At 41.1% G+C, this 24,376-nt stretch overlaps 1 protein-coding gene across 3 annotated transcripts in view; it reads right to left on the bottom strand.

Annotated features, from left to right (window-relative positions):
* Positions 1–3,542: 3,542 nt before the first annotated feature.
* Positions 3,543–24,376, bottom strand: part of LOC138304342 (zinc finger protein 436-like) — a 119,632-nt gene continuing 98,798 nt past the window's right edge. For all 3 annotated transcript variants that reach the window (XM_069244311.1, XM_069244312.1, XM_069244313.1), the window contains one exon: positions 3,543–7,230. In XM_069244311.1, the coding sequence (XP_069100412.1) occupies positions 6,557–7,230 (674 nt within the window). In that variant the 3' untranslated portion in view covers positions 3,543–6,556. The remainder of the gene's footprint in view (positions 7,231–24,376) is intronic.

Here is a 24,376-nt window from a genome sequence, read left to right as displayed (position 1 = left end):
ACCAAGGATGCCGACAGAGACCCAACGCCTATGCCAGAGAACCTGTGGCTGGTAGGCAATACAGGAAGGTAAAACTGGTAGTAAGGTCCCTCGCAGAGTCCACACGGAGAGATTATGGTCAGGCATGGTTGGAGTTTTTGGCTTCGGGGTTGCAGTGGCAGAGGAAGGTTAGTTGCAGACGGAAGAAGTGATACAGTTAATTCTGGAATTTATTGATAATGGCCTGTCTTGGGTTACAATCACGGGCAAATTGGCAGGTGTGGCATTCATGGGAAAAATGTTGAGGGGATATGTGCCTTCCCTGCGTAAGCTGGGATGCAGGGTGCTCGAAGGGTGGGCGAGAGAATTGGGGAGTAGTGCGCGGTTTAGAAAAATGATAACCTGGCAGCTACTGTCCAATGTTTTGGGGCAGTTGCCACGAGTATGCAGTGAGGAGTTGGAATGCTGCTTGTTCTTGGCTCTCATGGCGTGGATGTTCTTTGGCACTTTTTGGGTGTCAGAATTGTTGAGAGGCAGGTATTGGGGGCGGGGTGTTGTGGGAGGATGTATCTCGGCAGATGGACAGATGGGAGGTTTGGCTTTGAAGCTCAAAAACAGATCAAAGGGGAAGAGAGTAGTTTTACATGCTGTAGGTGCCCCCGGGCATAGCCCGGTGGTGTTGGGGATGCGTTGGGCTGCATGTGATTTTCAGACACAGATCTGGAAAGCAGGTCACAGCTTTTTAGCTGCTTTCGGTATTGGCCCAAGCCCTTGCACGGTTGGGGTTGCTCCCTGCTGATTTTGGAACCCATTGGTGCAGCAACGGAAGCAGGGGAGCTGGCATGGATGCGCAAGGACATTATGCACCTGTGCAGTTGCTCATCTGATCGCTATAAGTGTTATGTGCCGGTGTGAGGGGAGGAGACTTGGATGGTGGGGGGAACAATCTGTTAGTAGCCCTTACTGCTGTTTTGTTTCTTTCCAGGTTCCGTAATAGGTCCGGCGGTGGAAGACGTGGCCATTTTGGGTGGTGGGCCACTCGTTCATCAACTGGGTGGAGGTGCAAGCTAATCAGAGAGATTTTGGGGCTAATCTGGGTTTGAGTAAAATGTTGTTTTTGGTCATGTGGAAAGGCAAAGGGGGAATGCTTTGAAGGAAGTTGGTACAGTGCCTAAAAGGTATGATTAAAGTTGGCAGGTGTCCAGATGCTCTGATTATCCAATTAGGGGAAAATTACCTGGTGAGAGAGAAGGGTGTCATTTTAGTGAGGGCCATTAAAAAGGATTTCTTAGAAATGAAGGCATGTTGGTTCTGCTGTTTTGTCCAATTTACAGAGTTTATACAGAGAAGGTCTTGGAGGTGGTAATCAAACCTGTCGCCATTGACAGGGCGTGCAGGAAAGTTAACCAAGAAATGGCCCATTTTTGCAGGGTGGCTGGTTTCGGTAGGATTTGTCATTCTGACATAAACTTTGATGAAAAGGAGTTTTACATTTGTCGGGCGTCGGCATGGACCTTTGCTCATTGGAGTTGAGAGGTCTCGTCTAGGACTCTAAATTTCAGATGAGGCAGTTGCAAATGCGGTTTACAGGGGATGGAGGGGCAGAAAATGTTGGCAAGCTCTCTTTTTCTGGGTGGCGGGGATGTCAGAAGTTTTGCAGGACTTGTCAGAAGTTTGATTGGCCTTGCCAGTTGGTGAACCAGGTCCAAAGGGAGGGCAGGCAGGTAGTTCAATGTTAATTTTAGAACGTTTGGTTGCTTAGGGGTTTATTCTTGCTGTCATAAGCTGTAGGGGAATATAACGTTTAAAATGTTGAAATGCATTACTGCAGGATGGGCTTGTGGGGAGGGGGCTTTAGGGATGGGAGACAATGGTTAGTAATATTTTCATGTTTAGAAAGGTTTAGTTTTGTATGGTGGTTTGTCTGGTAAATTTGTAATGTGCCCCTGCAGCCTTTCTCAGACAACAAGGTGGTGTGTGACGTGCTGCGCCCCTCCCTCCCAAAAGGATTTGTGCAATCTGGACTGCCCCAAATCTGAAACTCTCATTGTGCCCTCCCAAAACTCATCCAAAACAGATGAACCGTGAATGACAACACTTACTGAAATTCACCTCCTCGGGCTCATCATTTTAAAGAGAACTGAGCACCTTATAGCTGCTAATAGCAGCAGCAGTAATAGTTACTCCTTGTCTGTAGAAGACCTGGTCTCAGCCGTCCCTCGGATTCAAATGAACATAAACTCAAATTATCTATGTTGGAGTCTGAATGCCTCCAGACCAGCACTGGATCTTTGGCTGCCCGAACTCATGAATGCCTGACAGTATATTGAAACAAGTGGGAAATTTGGGAAAAACAATCTGGAGACTCAAGGCCTGATATAGAAGTCGGCAGAGGGAAATATTCCTTCACCATCCCTATGGGGATCCTAATACAGCAGACGGGATATCTGTCACGTTTGAGATGGTGTATTCCCTCCACGAACTTCTAAATCAGGCCCTTAATTTTTCCTTTCACATACATTGATGGAAAGGCAATTTCAGTCAGGAAACAGCTAAAATGAAACTATATTTGGCTTAAAAAAAACAAGAGTCTAGTCATCTGAATCAGGTGTGTTGACATATAGAGACATGGATGCTGGGAAATACATTAACGTCACTTCCTTTATATCTGGGCCATAGGAAATCTGCAGGTGACTTCCTGCTGCGATGGATGCTGAGAAAGTTACTGTATCCTCTTTGCCTGTGACCCTTTAATTTTTGCACACCCACTGGAATGCAAATGGGTATGCAACCAACAGGCACTAATAGGGCACATTGCAAACTGTAAATCTGCATAGGGACACAAAACAACATGCCTAATGAATATTAATTAGTGTGGTTGCAATTTGTGGTCCCCTGTGAAGGCTGCAAAGACAAGGATAGTGGTCTGAATGCAACAGTACGCCATTATCCATGCATTTGCTTTTCAAAATGGGAACCATATTTTTCTTTTTAATAAAAGCAACTATGTTGATTAATGGAAAATGTTGTTTCCTATTTTGGAACACATGGGGGCGTATGAAGTGTTTTCCTAGAGACCAGCTAACATGATTCCCAAATGGAAACCTGACCCTCCCCCTTGAAAATCTGATATACCTGCTTTTGAGGTGTTAGTATCTCATCAGTGGTTGTCAACACAACTGCTATTGCAAAGCATTGATACACCCCGTTGTGACTCCTAGATAGGGGATGCACACCCCTTTTATGCCCACTTCCTTTTCAAAATGGGTTGCAAACCCCTTGCATGAGTCAGGAAGACGTTTACAACATTTCAAATGGCTATTGGGCCTTGCAGTATATTCTTTAGTGGTCAAAGAGCCTGTTTTGCAATTAGAAAGCTTTGCAATTGCAAAACGTTTTGTACGTGAGGCCTATTTTAATTTTGTTATTGTCTCTACTTTATAAGGAACGTCAGTGCAATGTTAAAAGCCTGTAGTTGTAGACCTGTGAAAATATACATGTACTAGCTCCTCTTGCTTCTATGACTCATAGTCTGGACATACCGGATTCACCTTGTTTTAAAAGATTACATTTTATTTTAGTTACATATGCAGTTGTACAATATCTTTTGCGGACTTCCATCGCCTCACTCTTGCTCCAGTACCAAAAAACTGGACCCATCAGATAATGCAGGAGTGCAAATTGAATTACAATTTGGGGACAGCTGTGACAACTGGGGCAAGTCTGTAGCATTTTTTGCAACTGACATCCACTCAAACACTGCTTTCGCATGCATGCCAAAGGCAAACCTGAAGTTTGGAAACTATCTGTACAACATGGAATTGTTTCCTCAAGCACATGTCAAAACAATGTAATAGTTAGGTCCCTGGTGTTACTTATTGTGTGCGGCAATCACAACTGTACATATTGAGTATACTGAATAAAGAGTACTATTTTGTTATGAGGTTATTTCAGCAATTATATGCGCACATTTATTTTAGCTCTGGGCCCAAGGCCGGTGCCCTCTTGCCTAGTTATATGAAATTTTATTATTTTTTATTATTTCAGCAAAACTTCATTTAAATGGTGATGTTTTATTATTTTAAACAGTTGCCCTTCCATGCAGAATTTATTGTTAATTTATTTTCACAACATTTTCTCCTGTACTCAACCCAAGGCTGCACACAATAGTTTACCTGGTATTGCCGGTCCAAAGAGTACAGTGTCTACCCTATACAGAAAAATAAGTGTTGTCACGTCAGGGCAGTTCTTAGAACAACAGAAGGCTTATTATGAAACACCACACTGCCACCACCAAATCAGAAGAGCAATTCCAGCCTGCCAGCAAGCCAACTCTCTTATGCTGCATGTTGTCGTCGCAGTTTCTGCTTAAACTCTGCGTCTTCTCTTCATCCACAAAGGAGGACTCCCAGCAGACCAACAGACTTCTTCTTTACCTATAGCACAGGAATGGGGACTGGGTTTCCTTCCAGATTAGGGGTAATATTGCTATTGCTCTCATGTAGAATCTTAGTACTTCAGGGAGGGATTTTAGATTCACCATTGTGACAGTATGGTGGGACTTTTCCTCTGTTTCACTTTTTTAGTCACCGCAATAATAGTGTTGCGTTTCATTATCCTGATAATTGCAATTCATGCCTTTCTACATAAAATGCAGTTGTTTCAATAAAATGTACTGAACCATATTCTGCTTCTGTTTGTCTTTGCGTGTATGAGGTGTGTATAACTGAGAGAAAGGGTAAAGATCCGTTCTACCCCGACTTCCCTCAGAAGTCTTTAGAGTGTCATGCAATAGGCTGCCACAAATCACATTTACTCTTGGGTTTTGGTGAGGTGCTGCTAGCTAGCTGAAAGGGTTAGGCCGACTTCATACGGTATGGGATCAGACTAAGTCTGCCACATGCGGTGGTGCTGCCGCCAAAATCTAGCAGTCTTGTTCCTACCATGAGAGTCCTACGACAATTTAATTCTGTGATATAATTACTCTTCCGGTTAAGACACATGAATGCTGGATTTACATTTGTTCTACCACATTTCCTTCTATTGGTCTGATTAAATATTATGTGAAACATCAGGGGGTATTTACTGTACTCATTAAATACCGTTACTTTAAGGTGTAGCATTTACTGAGTGCCACAAATTCTTCTTATAACATATTTATGCCCTCAAAATGAGACATAACATGTGGATGCAACATTCAACACACTACAATGTGCATGTTCTGCCTCTTTTCCTGGCTTTCCAACACTACAGATATATTTTGCCTGGTTTTTCCTAGTCGATATAGCTGGGTTGAGATATCACACAACTCATAATTTTGATCCTTTTGTAAACTCCTGTTTGCCTAGAGACTGGAACTTACAACCTGAGTCACAATCAAGCCTTAAGACTCACAACTTATGGAACAGAACTGTATTGTATGTATAGTGACTGGACATGCTTTCAGTACTTATTACCAATCAAGTGCAGATTTTAATTCCAGTACCTAATTCTCCAGGGCCTGTAAATATTAAGCACTAACAAATAGAATAGCAACCCAGAATGTCCATGTGAACCTGGGTATAATTATCACAAAATACATACCCACGTGAAACTCATTTACAATCAATTTACATATTATAGCAGAAAAATCTTGCAACTGGTTAACTCATGCAGCATCTTCCCACAGTGGGAACGCTGTATTTTCTTTTTGTAGATGCCAGCCTACCCAGCTCTTATATTAAGGTGACAAAGGCACCATTCTGGGTCAGACAGTGATACCAATATTCAACATCCAGCTGAAGCTTTCTTTAATAATTCCCACCTTTCACCCTTACCCAGGTCATTTTATGTCCTGATAAGACCCTAGAATCCAGCACGCTAATCGGACAAGACTTCTTCAATTAAGTTTTGAATCAATCAGTGTATTAACAAGCATACTTTATAACGTAATAAGAGGCTGTCTTTGTGAGATACAAAGATCACAGAACTATAAGCAATTTTGTTTATTGCTTTATGGTGTGGTGCCTCTTTTCTCACTAGAGGATCACTTGTTTCAACTATCACTCTTTGTTTATTTTCCTAAAGTATGCTTTTAAAAATGATTCACAATTATATGCGGATGCAGCTTTCAAAACATTAAAAACACGTTTTTCACGTATGTGTTGGTACAGGATTCAGTGTAGTTATTTATTTCTCTTCAAGATTCTAGACAGATAATTTTCATGTTCATTTAAGAATTTCTTGCACGAGTTAACCAGTAACAAGATTATTTTGCTATAATATTCAAACTGATTGAGTTTGAGTTTCACATGGCTATGTATGTTGTGATAACTGTACATATTAAGGCCATATTGTTCTGCAATATTGCTTTTTCCTCTTGGACATTGTTTCCCACATATCATGTTTTGTAGTGGAGGATAATACTGTGCTATTGCTTTTCGGTTGTGTTATTTGTGATATTATAATCTGAAGCCTCTTTTGCCATGTAGTACAGTCTTGTGTCATATTTCTTGCTCTTTAGTGCATTTGCATAGTTTATACATGTTGATATTCTTTTTCCATTTAACTAGTAGGTTCCTAATGAGCAGAGGCCAATTTAAATTTGGTGTCTCTTTTGATGAGTATTCAGATCACATTTCCAAGTGAAGCGTTTTTCACACTGAGTACATCCATATGGTTTTTCTCCCGTGTGTATTCTCATATGCCCATTCAGATTATCTTTCCGACTGAATGTTTTGTGACAGAACAAACATTCATATGGTTTGATTCCTGTATGTATTCGCTGATGCATAATAAGCTTTGCCTTACGAAAGAAGCTTTTTCCACATTCAGTACATAAATATGGCTTAGCTCTTGAATGTGATCCCATATGTCGAACAAGCTCTTCTTTCAGACTGTAGCTTGTACCACACTCAGCACATTCATATGGTGCCTCGTTTTGATGTGTATCTGGAAGATTATTTTGATCAGCTAAACTGCTCATATTACTCTCACATTCATTATATGCGTTTGGTATTTCTGCTTGTAGTTGTTCCCATGGCGAGGCAACATGTTCTGAATTACTGAACTCAGTTCTGTATCCAGCAATTTCTTCACTTTTCGTGTCTTGTACATTTTCAGACCAGGGTTTGTTTTTATAGTTTAGCCCCTTGTCAAATATCTGTGGGAGCTTCTTGCTTTTAGGTCCTGTAGTAGCTGTTTGAAGTGCAGGTGGTCTGGTATACTGTACAAACTCGAAATCCTTATTTTGTCTCTTCATTCCTCTGTCACCTGTTGGGTTGAAAAAACTAGTTGATTATTAGCTTTCATCACATATGTACATGCCATTGGAGAAAATACTGCATTTCAAAATTAATCTTAGAGATGTGTGTGAAAATTCATTAGATTCCTAATTGATCATTATTTATATTAAAGTCACACAAATTAATCCATGTCTCATACTTTAGTTTATAACAGTGCATTTTGTTGAGTCTCGAGTAAGATTCTTATTAACATTGTTTAACTTTGTTTTTGATTATATTTTTGTTCCTGTGTCTAAAGGAATGGACACAACGTAATTTGATATATATATATATATATATATATATATATATATATATATATATATTAAAATATGAGTTGTAGAGTAGCAATATCTGTTATGAAACTGACTGTAAATGTGGTTTTGATAGATGAGAGGGACTCAGTGTTTGACAACGTTGCTTCTCTCAGCAATGGGCAGGCTGGACATCACCAAGATGGTGGTGCTGCCTCGGTTTATTTATTTATTTAGCACCATTCCAGCGTGCCTGCCAAGATGCTTCTTTAAAACAACAGATCCAGCAGGAACGGATGTAGCATGGGGACACTATAGTCCTAAAGAATCAGTAAACAAACACCACCTTGCAAGTCAAATAGGTGTGCTTGATCGTCTATAGAACCTATATCTAGCAGCACAGCTAGTGGGTGGGAGGGAGGTGGGTGCATTCCGCTCATCAAGTGTTTCAGTAAATCTATAACAAAACAGGTGGTGCCTGCACAAAAACATCACTTCTCTCAAAACAACAGGGATCTGTGTAAACACCTATGCTGACGGCTAGATACTGCTGGAGCAAGAGTCAGAGAAACCCCACCAGAGCTCCCAATATGTTGCCTGCCAGAACCGAAAAGAATGACAGTAAATACAGACTGACCAAACTGGGAGGAGGCAGAGGTGCAAAGATTGAGAGACTAAAATGACAGACATTGTACATATATTTGCCATGCAAAACACCAATCCAGTAGCAGCAAGGCAATTTCTTTAGTTCAAATAAATTGTATCAAGTTTTAAAAGGCAAAAGCATAGAATTTCATAATATAGAACAAACAGGCAAATTACCACTACTGAAGAGAAGTGCATGACAACTCACAAGTATGGCAATTGTACAGATATTATTAGTCTAATTCGCCCAAAAAAAGGATACAATATCTCAATGTACTTAGAAGTTATAGAAGATAGGAAGGATAATTGAAGAGAGAAAAATAGTGGCATAGTAGGGTACACTAAGATGGAGAAGAAGGTGGGGTAGGACCAACTAGTGACTGACCTATGGATATCAGGGCGAGGCCCATACAGGGTGCAATGCAACAGAGTTTGGAGCGGTATGGTGGTTTACCAGATTCAACATATTTGTTTTTCCAAAGGTTCCTTTTTGGATGCAAATTGGCTAAAATGGGGTTACAGGTTTTGCCTCTGAACCTTATAAATTGGTTCCATGCCCACCATGTATGGATTGATAGTTGGGCAAAGTTTTTTCCAGTTAAAAAAAGAATAGATTTAATTTCAATATTTAGTAAAATATCTAGTAGGGGTAGATCCTCTTAGTTGAGTGTTTTTAGTTTGTGACGGAAGGTTCTCTAGTGAAGCAGATGGGAGTTTGGGGCTCCAAGCTGCGTTTAGGAGGGAGGTGAAGTTGCTAAAGTAATTCCAGAAACCTTTGAGTAAATGGCATTTTATGAGCCTGTGTTTGAGGTTGGCTTGAATTTCTCTGAAACATCAGCATTGGTCTGATTCAATCAGTCCTAATTTGTGTAATTTAAGATGGTCGAGTATGCCATCCAGTAACTACACTGAGCCATAGAGGGAGGTATTTTGTAAAATGTTAGATTCAGTTTAGTGGACTTATTGTGTGTGAATCACTGTCTTTGAGTAAGAGTTCCAATTTGCTTTAGAGCCACTTTATAAACCTAGAGTGATTTGGGGTGATACTTACATTTTAGAGGCCTATGCACCCCTTTATCAATGTTTTTTTAAGTATGATGGGAAGAGCAGGTTCATTTTGGGGGTCTTGTTTTAGTTAGGGCACATTTGATTTTCAAGAATTTGTCAAAGTTATTTAGACCAAATAAGTATTTAAATGATTTTAAAGGAATAGGCTGTGGTTTTGAACCTGACACTTTGACACAGTTAATTTCTCAATTGGCTCAGTCTCTGTAGAACAAGATTTTACCTTCTGTTTTGATGTCTAGTTTGTTCCATAGAGAGGCTAATACAGAGTGTTTAATTTTCTTTCCTAATCTGTGCATGCATTTTGAACATGCATCAATCCTGATTCAGATTGATAATGAGTGTTCTGTGATAATTCTTTTTCATTGTAATGAGGGAAGTTGGAGTGAGTAAATTGACTCATTTTTGTTCTATTTTTAGCCAGACTGGTGAATTTGAAAATGGTTTCAAAAGCCATTATATACCTTGTCTTGCATCAGTGGAAATATGTAAAGTTTAAGTCTCTTATGTTTCTTAACAGTGATTCTAGGTTTTTTTCAGGACCATATGAATATCATGTCATGAGCATCAATTTTGATCAAAGGATATATCCGAGGCAGAGATATCATAGTTTTCATTACCTTGATATGACCCACCATGTTTTGAACTTTGAAGCCCAATTTTCTAAGAGGTTCTTGATGTTATTTAATAGTTTGTCTTCCATGTATTTTATAGGAGCCTTAGGCTAGTTCGAACCAGATCCACCCATATTTAAATATGCTGTTTTCCCATTTGAGACCAGTTTGCTGATCATATAGATGTTGCAAAGGATATTAAGGGGAAGTAATTCAGTTTTTTATTTGTCGAGTGTATAACACACGACTTTGCAAATTTCTTCAAGGTACTCGTGATTGCTGGGATAGCACTCTCTCCCTCACTAGAGAAAATGAATGCATCATCTGTGTAGGCTGCTGTTGTCTATGTGACAGATTTGATGGGGACCCCAAATATTTCTTAGTTCTCCCCTACTGCAAGAATTAGGGGTTTGCTATAAGTAAAAAGAGTACAGGCAATAGGGTCAGCCTCGTCTTGTTGTAATGTAACGCTTTTCAATAGGTGTGCATTAATATTGAGGCTTGCAGAGAGATTGTTGTAAAGAGCAAGACCATTTTATTGAAGATGGTGCCCAGATTGAAACTATTGTCACCTGCAGAATGGTCCATGAAACCTTAAAAAAGGCCTTTTCTGCATGTAGGGCTAATGTGAATGATGGACTTGCTTTTTCTATAACATGACTAAACAATCTATGTGGCCTGAGGATAGTCTGCCTACTAATGCAGCCTGTCTGAGTAACCAAATACTTGATCTAAGGAAGGGTATGAGCTCACTGGCAAGACTTTTAGCATATAGCTTAGAGTCAGTATTAATTAGGGATATGAGTCTATAGATTTTTGTGTTGTGTGGACATTTGCCTTCTTCTAGGAAGACAACGATTGTTGTACTACAGGTAGTATCGTTAACTGAGCCAGTACCTGTGTGGAGGTCGAAGAGGGCTTTAAGTAGATGTATTAGTGTATTGCACCAAGTGTGGTAGAAGGAAGCTGGTAAGCCATCAGTGCCTGGTGACTTCCCCAGTTTTAGGTATTCAATGTTTTTAAATTTCCTAGAGGAAAACTGAATGGTTAAGGGTTTTCCTTGCTTAGTGGTTTAGCATGGGTATAGGAAGTGTTCTGGGGTACTAGGTACATTCTTTATTGGTAGAACAGTTGCTTTTTAAATATAGTCTCAGGTACACCTCTTCAAATGACAAAAGAATGTCTCCCCCTTTGGTAATTATCGTCCCTACTTAATTCTTAATGGCTACTATTTTTGTATATATGGTTTAGGTAGGTGGTAAAACGTCTTCCCAATATGCTTCCCCACCGAAAGTTAGTCCTTTGTTTTTTGTAATAATAAGGTGAACTGTACTGGGCATAATTCTACTATACTCATATTTTAGTATTTCTAATTTGCTCAGTTTATCTTTGTCATGATGATTTATTAGAGATTCTTCTAGCTTTCTAACGTAATTTTCAAGGATTTCAATATTTAGGTTACCTTCCTTGCATTTCCTTGCTATAAAGCTGATCAGAGGACCTGGGAAAAGCAGAGCTTGTCAGTCTGGGGTCATACAGGAGGTTATTTTGGCTAATGCATTGTGTCAGTCATCTCGAGGAGGATTGCTGCGGCATGGTTGAGAATCCATAGCTTCAGCAAGCCACAAGGCCCATTGCATGGGGAGCAGGCATGTTGGCACAGTAGAGGTTGGGTTGGACTACAGGTAATCAATCCTCCTAACTTTTTTTCCTCTATCCAACTGTGTATTTTAGGGCTTATTGGTCTAGTTCAGTTTACAGCAAGTTTGTCAAGGCTATCATTGTGAGGATGAAATCCGGTATGTGCTAACAAACAGCTTTTAAGGCTGGGTAAACTCAAAAGCATGCACTGGGGGGATGCATTGATCGTACTACATCTAAAGGAATTTTGTTGGAGTGCAGTGGCCATAATGAAAATGTGAGGAAAGGTAATTTGAATCTGCATTTGGAGGCTCATTTTATCCAGCCAAACTGGTTATTAGGAAGTGGGGGTTTAACATAAAGACTATCCTTTTATTCCCTTAGGATTCAAGTGCAAGCTAACCTCATGAAACAGCTGCTTGCTGTAGAAAGATGCAGAGCTCCTAAGTTAGGTAGCCATCTTCTTGGGCCCCTCCCTCTGCAGTTCCTAACATTTAGGGCCTGACTTAGATCTTGGAGGTAACAGTCCCACCGTCTGTTTCCCATTGGAAAACCCGTCTACTGGCTTGGCGGTCTGCCCACCCGATTAAGATGTTGGCGGTCTGCCCACCCGATTAAGATGTTTGCGGTCTCATAGGCAATGGACCGCCTGAGTCCCGCTGGCTCTGCCAGGAATCTCCACCCTCGTCGATGGCACCATTGGAAATAGTGGCTGGTGGCGAAACTCAAGCCACCTTTTCCGCAGAGCAGATTTTGATGTGCCTTATTGCCAAGCCAATTGCGGTGGTCCGACCTCCACACCTGAGTTGGCATGTTGGAAGAGAAATGAGGTAAAAGCGTATCTTCTTTCCTGAATCCACTTCTGTTTTCCACTAGACACAACTGGATTAGACTTTGCGTCGCTGTTGCCCTTGCACCACAGAAAAACCATGACATGCCCTGTCGCCAAACTCAAAGGTATGGAACCCGAATTGCCTGTGTACACTTTGTGTTCACTGCACATGAGCTCGGGACCACTGCAGTCATATACATGTCACAGTTAATTTTTTTAAATACGGTGACATGCATATTTCGGTAAAACAATTGTGTCAGTCATGGATGGGGACACACTGGTACAAGACACATATCACACACATACACAACTGTCATGTTGGTGTCTGTAATCATTACCAAATATATGAGGGCACCATAATAACGTTACAATCGCACTTGTCAAATATGTCCATTTGTGCACACTGCAAGGGAACCTGTACCTTAATGCTGTGCTGCTAGTTGTGTATGTGAGTCAGTACGCATGTGTGATTGGATTGGCTGGTTGAGGTGGAGGGAGCTGGAGTGGGTGATGTGGTTGTGTCAGTATGGGTGCCCCTTGCATATGGGTCTGATGTTGTTGTGTATGTTTCATTGTATGTTGTGTTGCTGTGTGCAACATTCAGGTGCTTCTTGTTGTTGTGTGGTAGTCATTACCATGATGTGTGTAGTTGTGCTGTGTGTGAGTGTATTTGGGTTGATGAGTGTGTAGTTGTGTTGGTTGCTGTGGTTGTGTCGTGTGTTTGCAGTGTCAAAAGAGTGTGTACGTTGTGTTATGGATGTATGGCAATGTGTGTTCTCTGCATGTACATGTGTGGCTTTGGAATGGCAATGGATGATAGTAGGTGTGTGGTGTGTTAGGTCATGTGCTGATCAGGTGGACACATATGGCCAAAGTACAGTGTGTGTCCGATCTACCTCTAATCCATAGCCACTACAATTGTTTCCCACAACAGTCTCTCTCTGGCAGCAATCCACCGCACTACGCCCCCCTGCAGAACTGTAATATTTAAATATGGTTGTCGAGAACCCGACAGCCTTATGGCTAGGAAGAGCACTCCACTGTGGTTGGCTCATCCGCAATACATCGAAATAAAGCGACCGGAACACCGTCAACTTGATGGAGATCTTGGAATCGCCGCAGTGGCAGATTGGGGGTCAAGATCTAAATCAGGCCCTAATGTTAATCCTAGCTATTAGAAGACCGTGGGCTTGTTGTGGTAACTCTCCATCAACACTCACTGCAGTAGACGTGAGTCTTAGGATTGGAGAGGAAGGGAAGTAAATATTGACTCAACTTTATGCAGAAATTATAAGTGTGCTGTGCACCTCAGTGCAGTCACTGAAAGATAATTGGTCCACAGACATCAGGAAGGAATTCACAGAAGCAGAGTGGCAGAGGGCAGTTTCCAGAAATGCTAGTTTATATTATTACAATTCAAACTTTTTCCAACCATTCCTAAAGCTGTGTGCTGTAGATGTATTACAAATGTTGCATTCAGGGAGAGATTAATACAAATACATAATTTTTATCTAGTAAACATACACAGAGAGACTTAGGGCCTCATTTAGATTTTGGTGGATGGGTTACTCTGTCACAACGGTGACGCATATCTTATCTGCCAAAATATAAATACCATTGTATCCAATGGGATTTATATTTCAGCGGACGGGCTATTCGTCACCGCTGTGGTGTAGTAACCAGTCTGCCAAAATCTAAATCAGGCCCTTAATTTCCAAAGATAAATACTTCAGGGCACTCTGCAAAATCACACAGGAATTGTGATTTTGAGACCCTTGATTTTTATTTTACTCCAAGATTAATTTGATTGAGTCTGTTGATATATTCTTTACCCTCTACCTTGCCGGTTTGTCTCACTAACTACCCGCTTAAAACAAGAGAATTAAGGTGGTATAAATCATAACTTAGAACAAGATGAAGCACGCAACACTCACCCGCCCAAGGTATATAGATTTGAAAGAAGCTGCTGCAGCATCTCTCGAAGACTCTGTCCTCAACTCATGAAGGTTCTTTATTGCTCTGCCCCTCACTATCCCATTTTCAATCAAACAGTTGCAAGTCCCAAAGTTTCAGAGGGCACTAACTAAACTCTTTCAGTCCTCATAAGTTCTATTTTAATTAAGTCCATATTTTACTAAAACTGTCACTTGTTTGGGTAAGGTTGTATTTCTGTTTCTAGCATTTGACAGTTTATGCATTCCCGCTGGCCTTTCTTTTTCCAGTGAGCTGCCATAGGGATATTTGCTGCCCTCAGGATGTGCTACAAGGAACCTGTGAGATTGGCTCAGGCCTCCTACTCTAGAGTCCATCAAATCTAGAACTAAGACTATCACCTTCCTTACATATCAAAGAATATCCAGTTCTGCGTACACCTTTATATGTGTGGCAATAGGCCTCCATGGCCATTGCCTTATGGTCTTAGACCTGCACTGTCCAATGTATATCCTTTGTTTTGCATAATGGCACAATAGCACAATATTATTTTTGTGTTTCACTATTACCATGTGTTTCTGATAAGGCACTTCTGATCTATGTTTACATAACAGAAGCATAGTATAATTTTTTTACTTCTAATGCACGATGTTCCCTTCCTACATAAGAAGACTATGACTTCATAAACACTTTGGGCCTGATTTAGAGTTTGGCGGAGGGAATTTTGCATCACTAACGTGACTACTATCCCGTTCATGGTATTATGATCTCCAAAGGTTATAATGGGATCATAATAGGGCGGATAGGATGTCCATCATATTTGTGATGGAGTAAATCCCCCTGCAAAACTCTGAATCAGGCCCTATGTTTTTATCTGATTTTCTCAAGTTAGCTTAACGTTCTCACCTCACATCATGATCACAATGTATCCTTGTGAGGACTGCTAAATAAGTGACAATGTGCTCTGCCTTTGGGGACAGAGAACTGATATTCTAGGGAGGACTATCACCAAGTACCTTCCAGCTCCTGAGCTGTGAGCTAAGTTCAGCTTTGTATTCAGGTATGCAACGGCTGCCTCTCATCTTCCTAATACTATATATTCTGGTTACCACCAATTAGTGCAAGCATATGTGGGGAAACTTAAAGGTCAATATAATGTGAGTTTTTTCTTGTTCTGTGTACTTTCTTCATTTTACCTATTGCCAATATGTGCCTGGATTTTGCTACCATTTTGCTAAATATATTCTGCACTAGGCTGGCTTACAATAAAAGCCTACAATTTATTAGTCGAGATGTCTTCTGTGTAAGCTGACTGGCGTACTAGGCTAAAAGGACTCACTGATAGCTTTTGGTCTCTTGCAGGACTGTCTGTCCTCATATCAGCTCTTTTTCTGGTGAGGTATGAGGCAGGAATCTTGGGATGCTTGTCTGTTTTCACAGCTACAAAACCAGGTAGGTACACCTTCACTGCCTTGGGCACTGAAATCCTCAGCAATATTAATCACAAAAAGCCTTAATGTTGGCACTGTCTCACCATATGGGTCAAAGGTCCAGTGTTCTGGTCACATCTTCAGCATGTTTCTATTACCACAGAATAAATCTGATGGAGGTACAACAGAATCAAATTACCTTTGTACATACTTTATAAAATGACTCCCTATGAGTTATGTTTCTACATGTTTTTGGGATATCTGTCCAAAGATCACCTCATTGACTTTTAAATATTTTTCTACTCGGTAAGTTGGATGCCTTCTGATAGGTTCCACTAATCTAGTGTTTTGTAGAGGTGCAATATGCAACATCTGTGGACACATCAACTCAATATCACTGCTTTCTCCTGAACATGAGTGTCTTGCTGGCTGCCTCTTTGTATTGCAGGATGAAGGTTCCAGATGTGCATTTCAGATGTGCATGTACTATAGCCTATTGCTTTCTGTGACACTGATATCTCACTTGCTTTTCTCAAATGACTACACCTGACCATTCACTAACACATTTGTGAGAGTCCATCAGTCCCCAAATCTTCCTGTTCACTGCAGGCCCAAAAGTAAAGATAGCAATGGATTGGTTTGTAAGGAGACAGAAAAGTATAGGGACCACTTTTTAGTGATACTTGATGTCTTTCTTCTAGTACCATTCTCGTACGAATCGCTAGCTAAAGATTTGTGGGTCTTTGATCCTTGCATAGTCATGCTTGATCACACCACAGGAACCCCCCCAACTAACTATTGTTTGGTCCACCATAATCTATTTATGTTCTGTCTCTATGACTGCCACTCAACTAACACCTGTGCAGTTGCTGCCTGGTAACATCTCAATATATAAAGGTAAGCCAGACCCACATTCTCTGTCAGGCTCATTAGTATTCTTTTGCTCATTCACTCTCTCCCCCAGCCGGGTGTCACTGTTGTGCCTGTGGTTCCATCTTTGGAATGGAGGCTGGTAAGAGTTGAAACAAATATGGCAGGCATGGTATAATGTCCATGTTTTTTCACTATAATCCTCCTGATCCAGGAAAGGAAAATGTGTTTCCATTGTGTGGAAGATTCAGTGATCTGTTTTCTAAGTAGAAGCCAGTTAGCAGATTACCACTCATCTAGGGTTTTGTTCAACTAAATGCCGAGATACTAAATATTCAGGAGTCACAGATTTATTTGAGAATTTGGATTTGCTTTTTTCAATCTTAAACCCTTACACTTGTTCAAATACTTCAAGTTTTTGTCACCACTTCTGGGGTGGATTGTTCTAGCTCCATCAAGCTAAATAAGCTGCCATCAGCAGCATTCAAGGCAATTAGGAGAGCTGGTACCCTTTTCTGCGAAACCTTTAAAGAAAGTGGGTCAACTTCCAGATGTTATTATGCCACTGCATAGTTATAATGAAATCCAGCTAATCTGGTTCTATGAAGTTGAGCATATGTTTGTCCAATCTATTTTATTTTTGGGAATGTTCGCTAAGTTTTTTGGATCAGTATTGAAAGGTGTGGGTCTGCATGAGGTACATGCCTTGGATCTTTTCAATGCTGTATATTGATAGTGCAATTGAGTCTTGTTCAGTTTAGGAGCCTGCAGCACTTGCTGTATTTCCCCCAGTTCAATTGGTTGCTTCAGTTCAGCCAGATACTGCACAGGGACACTCAGAATCGAAATGCTGAATAGGTAGTTGGGGGACAGAGAGTAAAGAAGAAGTCACAGGTAGAGAAATTTTGGAAAAAAGCATAGATGGCTGCTGCAGTTTCATTAGCGTTAGTTATGCTCAACATTCAGCTGTCTCTTCACTACTATACTCTGCCTAGGCCTTGAGAAGAACTATTTTTGCTTATTCACCCTTATTCCCTATTAATCATTACTAGCTCTTCAGCTAACCAAGCTCTACAATAGATGTTGCACTGATGGCGCCCCATGTTATTGCTTAGAAGGTGTCAATCTAAACTTTGCAAGTAAAAAAATATTGATTACAGCCTATGGCATTTCCACTCTATGAATGGGACTCCAAAATGTTTTATTGTCTAATATCCAGAACCAGTAGAACCACTGTGCCAACTAGCCCTCGTTTATTATACTTCCTGGTGTGCAAGCACTGAAATGGAAATGCTTGATATGCCTACATTCTGGAGTCTCACTTTAAGAAGTTTGATTAGGAAGACATAAGTCCATGAGTGTGTACGGCCAAGTAGCAGCAGAATATAAAGTCCCTCATAGTAGAATTTGGAAATGGGTAGGCATCTGCAAGACTTGATACTTCAAACAGTCCCTTGAACATGCTCTTGATGCTGTAGCTTAAGGGAATGGACCTCTCTAACAGCAGGATTCATGCAACATTGACGTGCCCACCCACTATGAGCTCTCCCTCGCTCTCAACTACCAGGCCCCCCATTACCCACTGCAAGAGTTCTCACAGATTGTGTCTGGGACGTAACTGTTTATGAATGTAATAGTGTTATTTTTAGTTTTTAAAGTTTAACTGAACTTGGGCATATCTCCCTCTCATATCACTCTTTACCCCAAAGTCATGTTTACCTAGAATGGCAACTCCCACTGTCCTGCTAAAGTCCAGAATTGTTGTAGGAATTTCTTGTACTTCATTTAGCACTGATTTTCTTTTCCAAGATATGGGTTTCTTGGGGGAATCCCATGTCTGCTAAGGGGGACCTAATGTAACTCATTAATCTCTATCATTTGTGCTAGGAGTTTGGAGCCCTCACATTAAGTGTTATTAGCCTGATTAGTGGCAGAGTGTGACTTCTTGCCCTAGAGCTACTTGGCATGCATATAAACCTTTGCCACCTATGTACACATCCTGATCCTCTATGCCAATACCCTACCAGTAAACATTATTTGGGCCAGTAGGGCTAGGTCTTCACTTTGGCGTGGGACAAAAAGTGTGTCTTCTTGTGACTGATCAACGTTCTCCTCTATAAATTCATGTGATATCACTTATACCGGATACTTCCTTCAATGTTGAGTTCAGTCCACCTACCCATACTGGATCAGTCAACTCTAACAACAGAGATAAGAGAAATGTGTTGGAATATTGCTCTTTAAATCTGCAGTTTGCACTATTATCTCTATATTGAGAACCATATGCATAATACTAGACAAATAAGTAGTGAAAACATAATGCAGTGGGCCAACAATGCATTATCCAGAAATATCGGCTAGCACAACACTTTAATATTACTTAACAAATCATACCAAGCTTTAAACTTAATTTAGCTGAACCACCCTGGGAAAGTGAATGGTTGCTTTCTGTGAAATTAAAAATATTGTCTTAGTGTATCTGTGACAGCGTCAGCCATCTTTCTGCTAAATGCTAACCAATCATATCAAGTTTTGCCACCCTCCATTGTGTCAAGCCTCGCTTTCATGCTTTGCATCGTATGCGAGACATGTTTGAATAGTGTGCTGAAATTTGTCATTTCTGTACTAGTTTGAAGATCGGTTAGTGCACTACTCCATGACTATAGATCTTGCATCAACGTCACATCTTTATTTCACCATGTGATCTGCATTGGAGCTGTGAGTATGAAAACGTATTTATTTGTGTCTGTTCTCTGCTTGGGCAGGTTATGCTCATTGGTCACCTGTCTCTGTGATTCACAGACTATCCGCTTCTGTTAAACGCTTGTACACTGAATTGGCTGGTATACAGATTTGCTTTAACATGCCTGGTGCATTGGTATCACAATGTGCCTGCTCTGGGCCAACAGAGGAAGGAAGAAAGCAGACCAGATACCACTTGCCAAACCCAAATGCCAAGGTAAGCCGGAGAATTCTCAAGGGGAACAGGGGTGTTTTGTGGGCAGGGGGAGCTGGATATCTGGGTAGAGACAGGCCCAACATTTTATTCTCCAACCAGAACAGGAAGACGCTCCTTCTCCTACCTAGCAGCCAACACCTGGAACACCCTTCCTCTCCACATCGGACAAACCACCTCCCTCCTCAGCTTCGCAAAAGAACTGAAGACATGGGTTTTTTAAGAACCACGTCACCGGTAAACACTGCACACCCCTCCCCAAGCGCCTTGCCACCAACGGGTGAGTAGTTGCGCTTTACAAGCAACGATTGATCGACTGAGGTCAGACAGTACTAGCGCACCTGTAATAAAGATGATCCTTAACAATTACAAGTTCCAGTGGATTCTTTATTAGGAAATATCCCATCCACATAAGCAGGTCCAACGAGCTTTGATACCTCCAACCTCTTCCTTCTCCAACCACTCCAGTCTCCCTGAGGAATGTAGAATCCTCTTACATTCTAACCCTCAAATGATGCAATACATTCCTTCTCTCCAGCTACCACACACCTTCCCCCCAAAGAATATGATGAGTCATACTGAACATGAAAACTATAAGCCTCACTGCAAGATACGATACTAAGAGAACAATAATAAAAACGAGACTAAATAAGAAAATCAAAATTAGAAAAGTTAGGAGACTTTCTTCTTGGAGACCACAACACGATTGAGATTCCATATCCTCCCATCATTAATTTTGACAGCATTTTTTAACAGTTTGGTGACTACAAAAGGACCCAAAAATGTACTCCCACTCTTACTTAGGATGGGTTTCTTAATCAAAACTTCATCTCCTACATTCACTCTGACAGTCCTTGCGCATTTCCTTTTGTCAAAATACAGTTTCCTTTTTTCCATACAAACTTTTTCACACTCTCTGTCATATCCTCCCTCATAAGACCAGGAAACAGCATTATTTATATCCCAGGACAGCCATCCAGGAGCTAACACAGTGTTTCCCTTTCTACCTCTGAACAATTCAAAAGGGACTGCTCCGGTGGTGGTATGTGGGGTAAATCTGTATGCCACAAGAAAGTTTCTTAAACCTTCTTTCCAATTCCTTCTAGCTGCTAATTCTAGTTGCACACATTCCTTCACACACTTGTTAAATCTCTCTACAGTCCCGTTCCCTTCAGGATGATACAAGGAACACAATTTATGCTTGATCCCCAATCTCCTAAGGTATTCTTCCATTTTCTTGGAGATAAATTGCGGACCATTATCAGTTAAAATAGAATTAGGTAACCCTTCTCGAGAAAATTTCTTCTAACAGCCCAATTATCCTCCCTGTTTCAATGCTGCTGACAATCCCAATTTCAGCCCACCTGAAGAACTGATCCACCAAAACCAAAATGTAACTGCTTCCAGCTTTCACATGAATAGGTCCTACAATGTCCATTGCAACTACATCCCACGGTCTGCTAGGTAAACTCCTGACACACATAGATGGAACTCTTGTTTTATATATCTTGTCACTATTACAGCAATCAGGGCATTGCCTAACTACCCTCGCAATACTCAAATCCATTCCTGGCCACCAATAGTTGAGACGGATTCTGGATTTTGTTTTGCTCATACCTTGGTGTCCAGCATGTCCCAACTGAATAATTCTGTCTGTCAAAACACTTGGAACTACTAATCTCGCTCCCCGCAACAATAATCCATTAGACACAGATAATTCCTCTCTTACCTTCCAGAACCCTCTAAATGCTTCATCATGTTTCATCCCAGCATCCCAAAAATGTCTGAGAGAATGACATACACGTTTCAACACAGGATCTTCAACAGCTGCCCTTACCCACTCGTCTTGTTCAATAATTTCTTCCGTGGCACTACACACACTGAATTCATTTTCTTGACTAATGTCCAAATTTTCCTCAGACTCAGAAGTAAGTCTTGATAAACAATCTGCAGTTTTGTTACAAGCTCCTGGCACATAAAACATTTTGAAGTCACAATCTTATTCACAACCCATCTACTGATCCTACTCGAGATCAAATTAAGTCCCTTTTTCATAAAGACTTCCACAAGGGGCTTGTGGTCAGTGTAAACATGGAATTATTTTCCCCAAACGAAATTCCTGAATTTGTTGATAGCCCAAACTACTGCTAAAGCTTCTCTCTCAATAGTTGAGTAGTTGATATCTGCTCCTCGCAACGTCCGTGAATTGTACACCACTGGTTTAAGCCCATCACCATCAGACTTTTGTAACAAAACAGCTCCCAAATCTTTAGTGCAGGCATCTGTCATGATCACACACAAATTTCTTGGGTCAAAAGATTTCAAACTTTCCATGTTGGACAACTCCTCCTTAATACTTTCAAACCAAACTCCCTTTCACACACATCATCCCACAAAAATTCAACCCCTTTCCTTAGCAACTTAAGCATGTGTTCAGTTTTGGAAGCTAAGTTAGGCAAGAATTTAGCAAGGAATTCCACCATCCATAGAAAGGACAACAGTTCTTGTTTTTTTCCTGGAGCATGCAAATTTAAAATATTTCTAACTAGCTCTTCTTTTGGAAACAACCCTGTTGAGGTGATTTTATGACCGAGGTATTCAATTTCCGCCTTTCCGAAAGAACATTTCTTTAACTTAAGTGTCAGACCATGATCTCTCAAAATGGTCAATACTTTTTTCACTCTCTCCACATGTTCCTCCTGTGTCTGAGCATAAACTAAAATATCATCCTGGAAATACTTTATTCCTGGTTCGGAGCCAAAAAAATTGTACATCAAACGCTGGAACACTGAGGCAGCTGACACTAACCCGAAAGGCATCCTAACAAATCTAAAGGTCCCAAACGGCATAATAAAAGTGGTATAGTCCCCAGAGTCGACATGCAAGACAACCTGATGGTATGCTGAGGCTAAATCTAATGTGCTAAAATACTTTGCATCATGTAATAAAGACACAATTTCAGTAATATTTGGTAAAGGGAACTGGTCACTAATGACAGACTTGTTGAGATTTCTCAGATCCACACACAATCTGATCTCACCAGAGGATTTATGTGCAACAACAATCGGAGAAACCCATTCAGAGGACTCCACCGGTTCAATTATTCCTTCATTGCACATTCTCCGTATCTCTCTTTGTACATCATCCTTCATTGATAGAGGAATGGGTCGCACCTTGGACACTACTGGCACTGCCCCTTCCTTAATTTTAATGCAATGCACATATTTTACTAAGCATCCCAATTTGTCACTGAATACATCCTTGAACTCATGGACAAAATCAGGTAAAGGTTCAACTTTCTCTTTCTCCTCCTTCCCAGAGACCTCACATACATCTCTCAACTTTTGTACAAAGTCATTCTTAATCATAACTGGTGTGGGGCTATTGGGATCCAAAATAACTTTCAGTTCCCTTTGGTGTGGCCAACTTGCACCACACTTTGACTCAAATGCATGTCAAATGTATCATTGGACAATAATGTCAACCATGCCCCAGAGTCAAACAAAATTTCACTTTCAATCCCACCAATAGTCACAAAGTCTTTAGGATGTTTTTTCTTCTTTTCCTGTGTATCAACGGTTAAAATGCAATCTTCCACTAGTTTCACAGAAGGAGAATTTTTGTTTGACCTGCAGCACTTTGCAAAATGCCCCCGTTTGTTGCACAACTTACAAGTTGCATTAACAGCTGGACACTTTTTGTAAGAGGCATAATGTCCAAGATTTCCACACTGGAAACACTAAGGGGGTCATTACGACCTCGGCGGTCTTTTCAAAAGACCGCCGAGGCCGCGGGAGACAGAATACCGCCATTGCCGGCGGTATTTCTGTCTCCCTATTATGACATTTCCGCTGGGCCAGCGGAAATGTCACATCAACATTGCAGCTGGCTCGTAATAGAGCCGGCGGCAATGCTGATGTGCAGCGGGTGCAGTAGCACCCATCGCGCATTTCACTGCCCGAAATTCAGGCAGCGAAATGCACGACGGGGCTATGCCTGGGGGCCCCTGCACTGCCCATGCCAAGTTCATGGGCAATGCAGGGGCCCCCAGGGGCACCCCAAGTCCCCTTACCGCCGGCCTTTCCATGGCGGTGTGTACCGCCATGGACAGGCCGGCGGTCGGGGACTCATAAGGCCGGCGGTATGGCCGTGGCAATTCCGCCACGGTCATAATTGCAGGCGGAACACCGCCAGCCTGTTGGCGGTGTTACCGCCAACATACCGCCGGCCGCCAGGGTCATAATGACCCACTTAGTGTCTTTGAACTTAGACCTCTGAATTTGATTACATTTGCTATCTTCTTTTTCTCCTTCACCATCTTTGTACACATCTTGTTGCTCATTTTTCTGAATTATCTTATTGACAGCAGGACTTCTGTTCCTCTCCAATTCCTCTACATAAGCCAGAGTGTGCTCCACAACTTTAGCTATTGCCACAACTTCTTGTAGAGGAGGATCATTTTTGCTCCAAAGTTCCTGTCTGACTTTGTCACTGGAGCATTTCAACATAAACTGATCTCTTATACGTTCCTCAAGAGTTGCTCCAAACTTGCATGTAGCTCCTAGTTTCCTTAATGCTGTAATATAATCCTCTATAGATTCACCAGGTTTTTGCTCTCTCATCCCAAAATGGTAACGTTCTAGGATCGTGCTGATTGTTGGTAAGTAATGCAAGTCTAACTTTTCCAAGCAGAGTTCAAATTCATTCAAGTCAGCGCCATCATCATCCAGCTCTGGTAAAGTTTCAAAAACTTCTTGCCCCTCACTTCCCAAACAATGCATGAGAAGAGAAGTTTTCCTTTCGTTAGATAAGTTTGTGCCACACACTCTTGTATAATGTAGAAAGGATTTTTCCCATTTAGACCAGATTATTGGTGCTTCACCTGGAATCGTTAAA

The sequence above is a fragment of the Pleurodeles waltl genome, chromosome 7, assembly GCF_031143425.1.
Source record: "Pleurodeles waltl isolate 20211129_DDA chromosome 7, aPleWal1.hap1.20221129, whole genome shotgun sequence".
NCBI lineage: Eukaryota > Metazoa > Chordata > Amphibia > Caudata > Salamandridae > Pleurodeles > Pleurodeles waltl.
The sequence above is the reverse complement of the archived record's forward strand: the minus strand, read 5'-3'. Positions and strand labels throughout refer to the sequence as shown.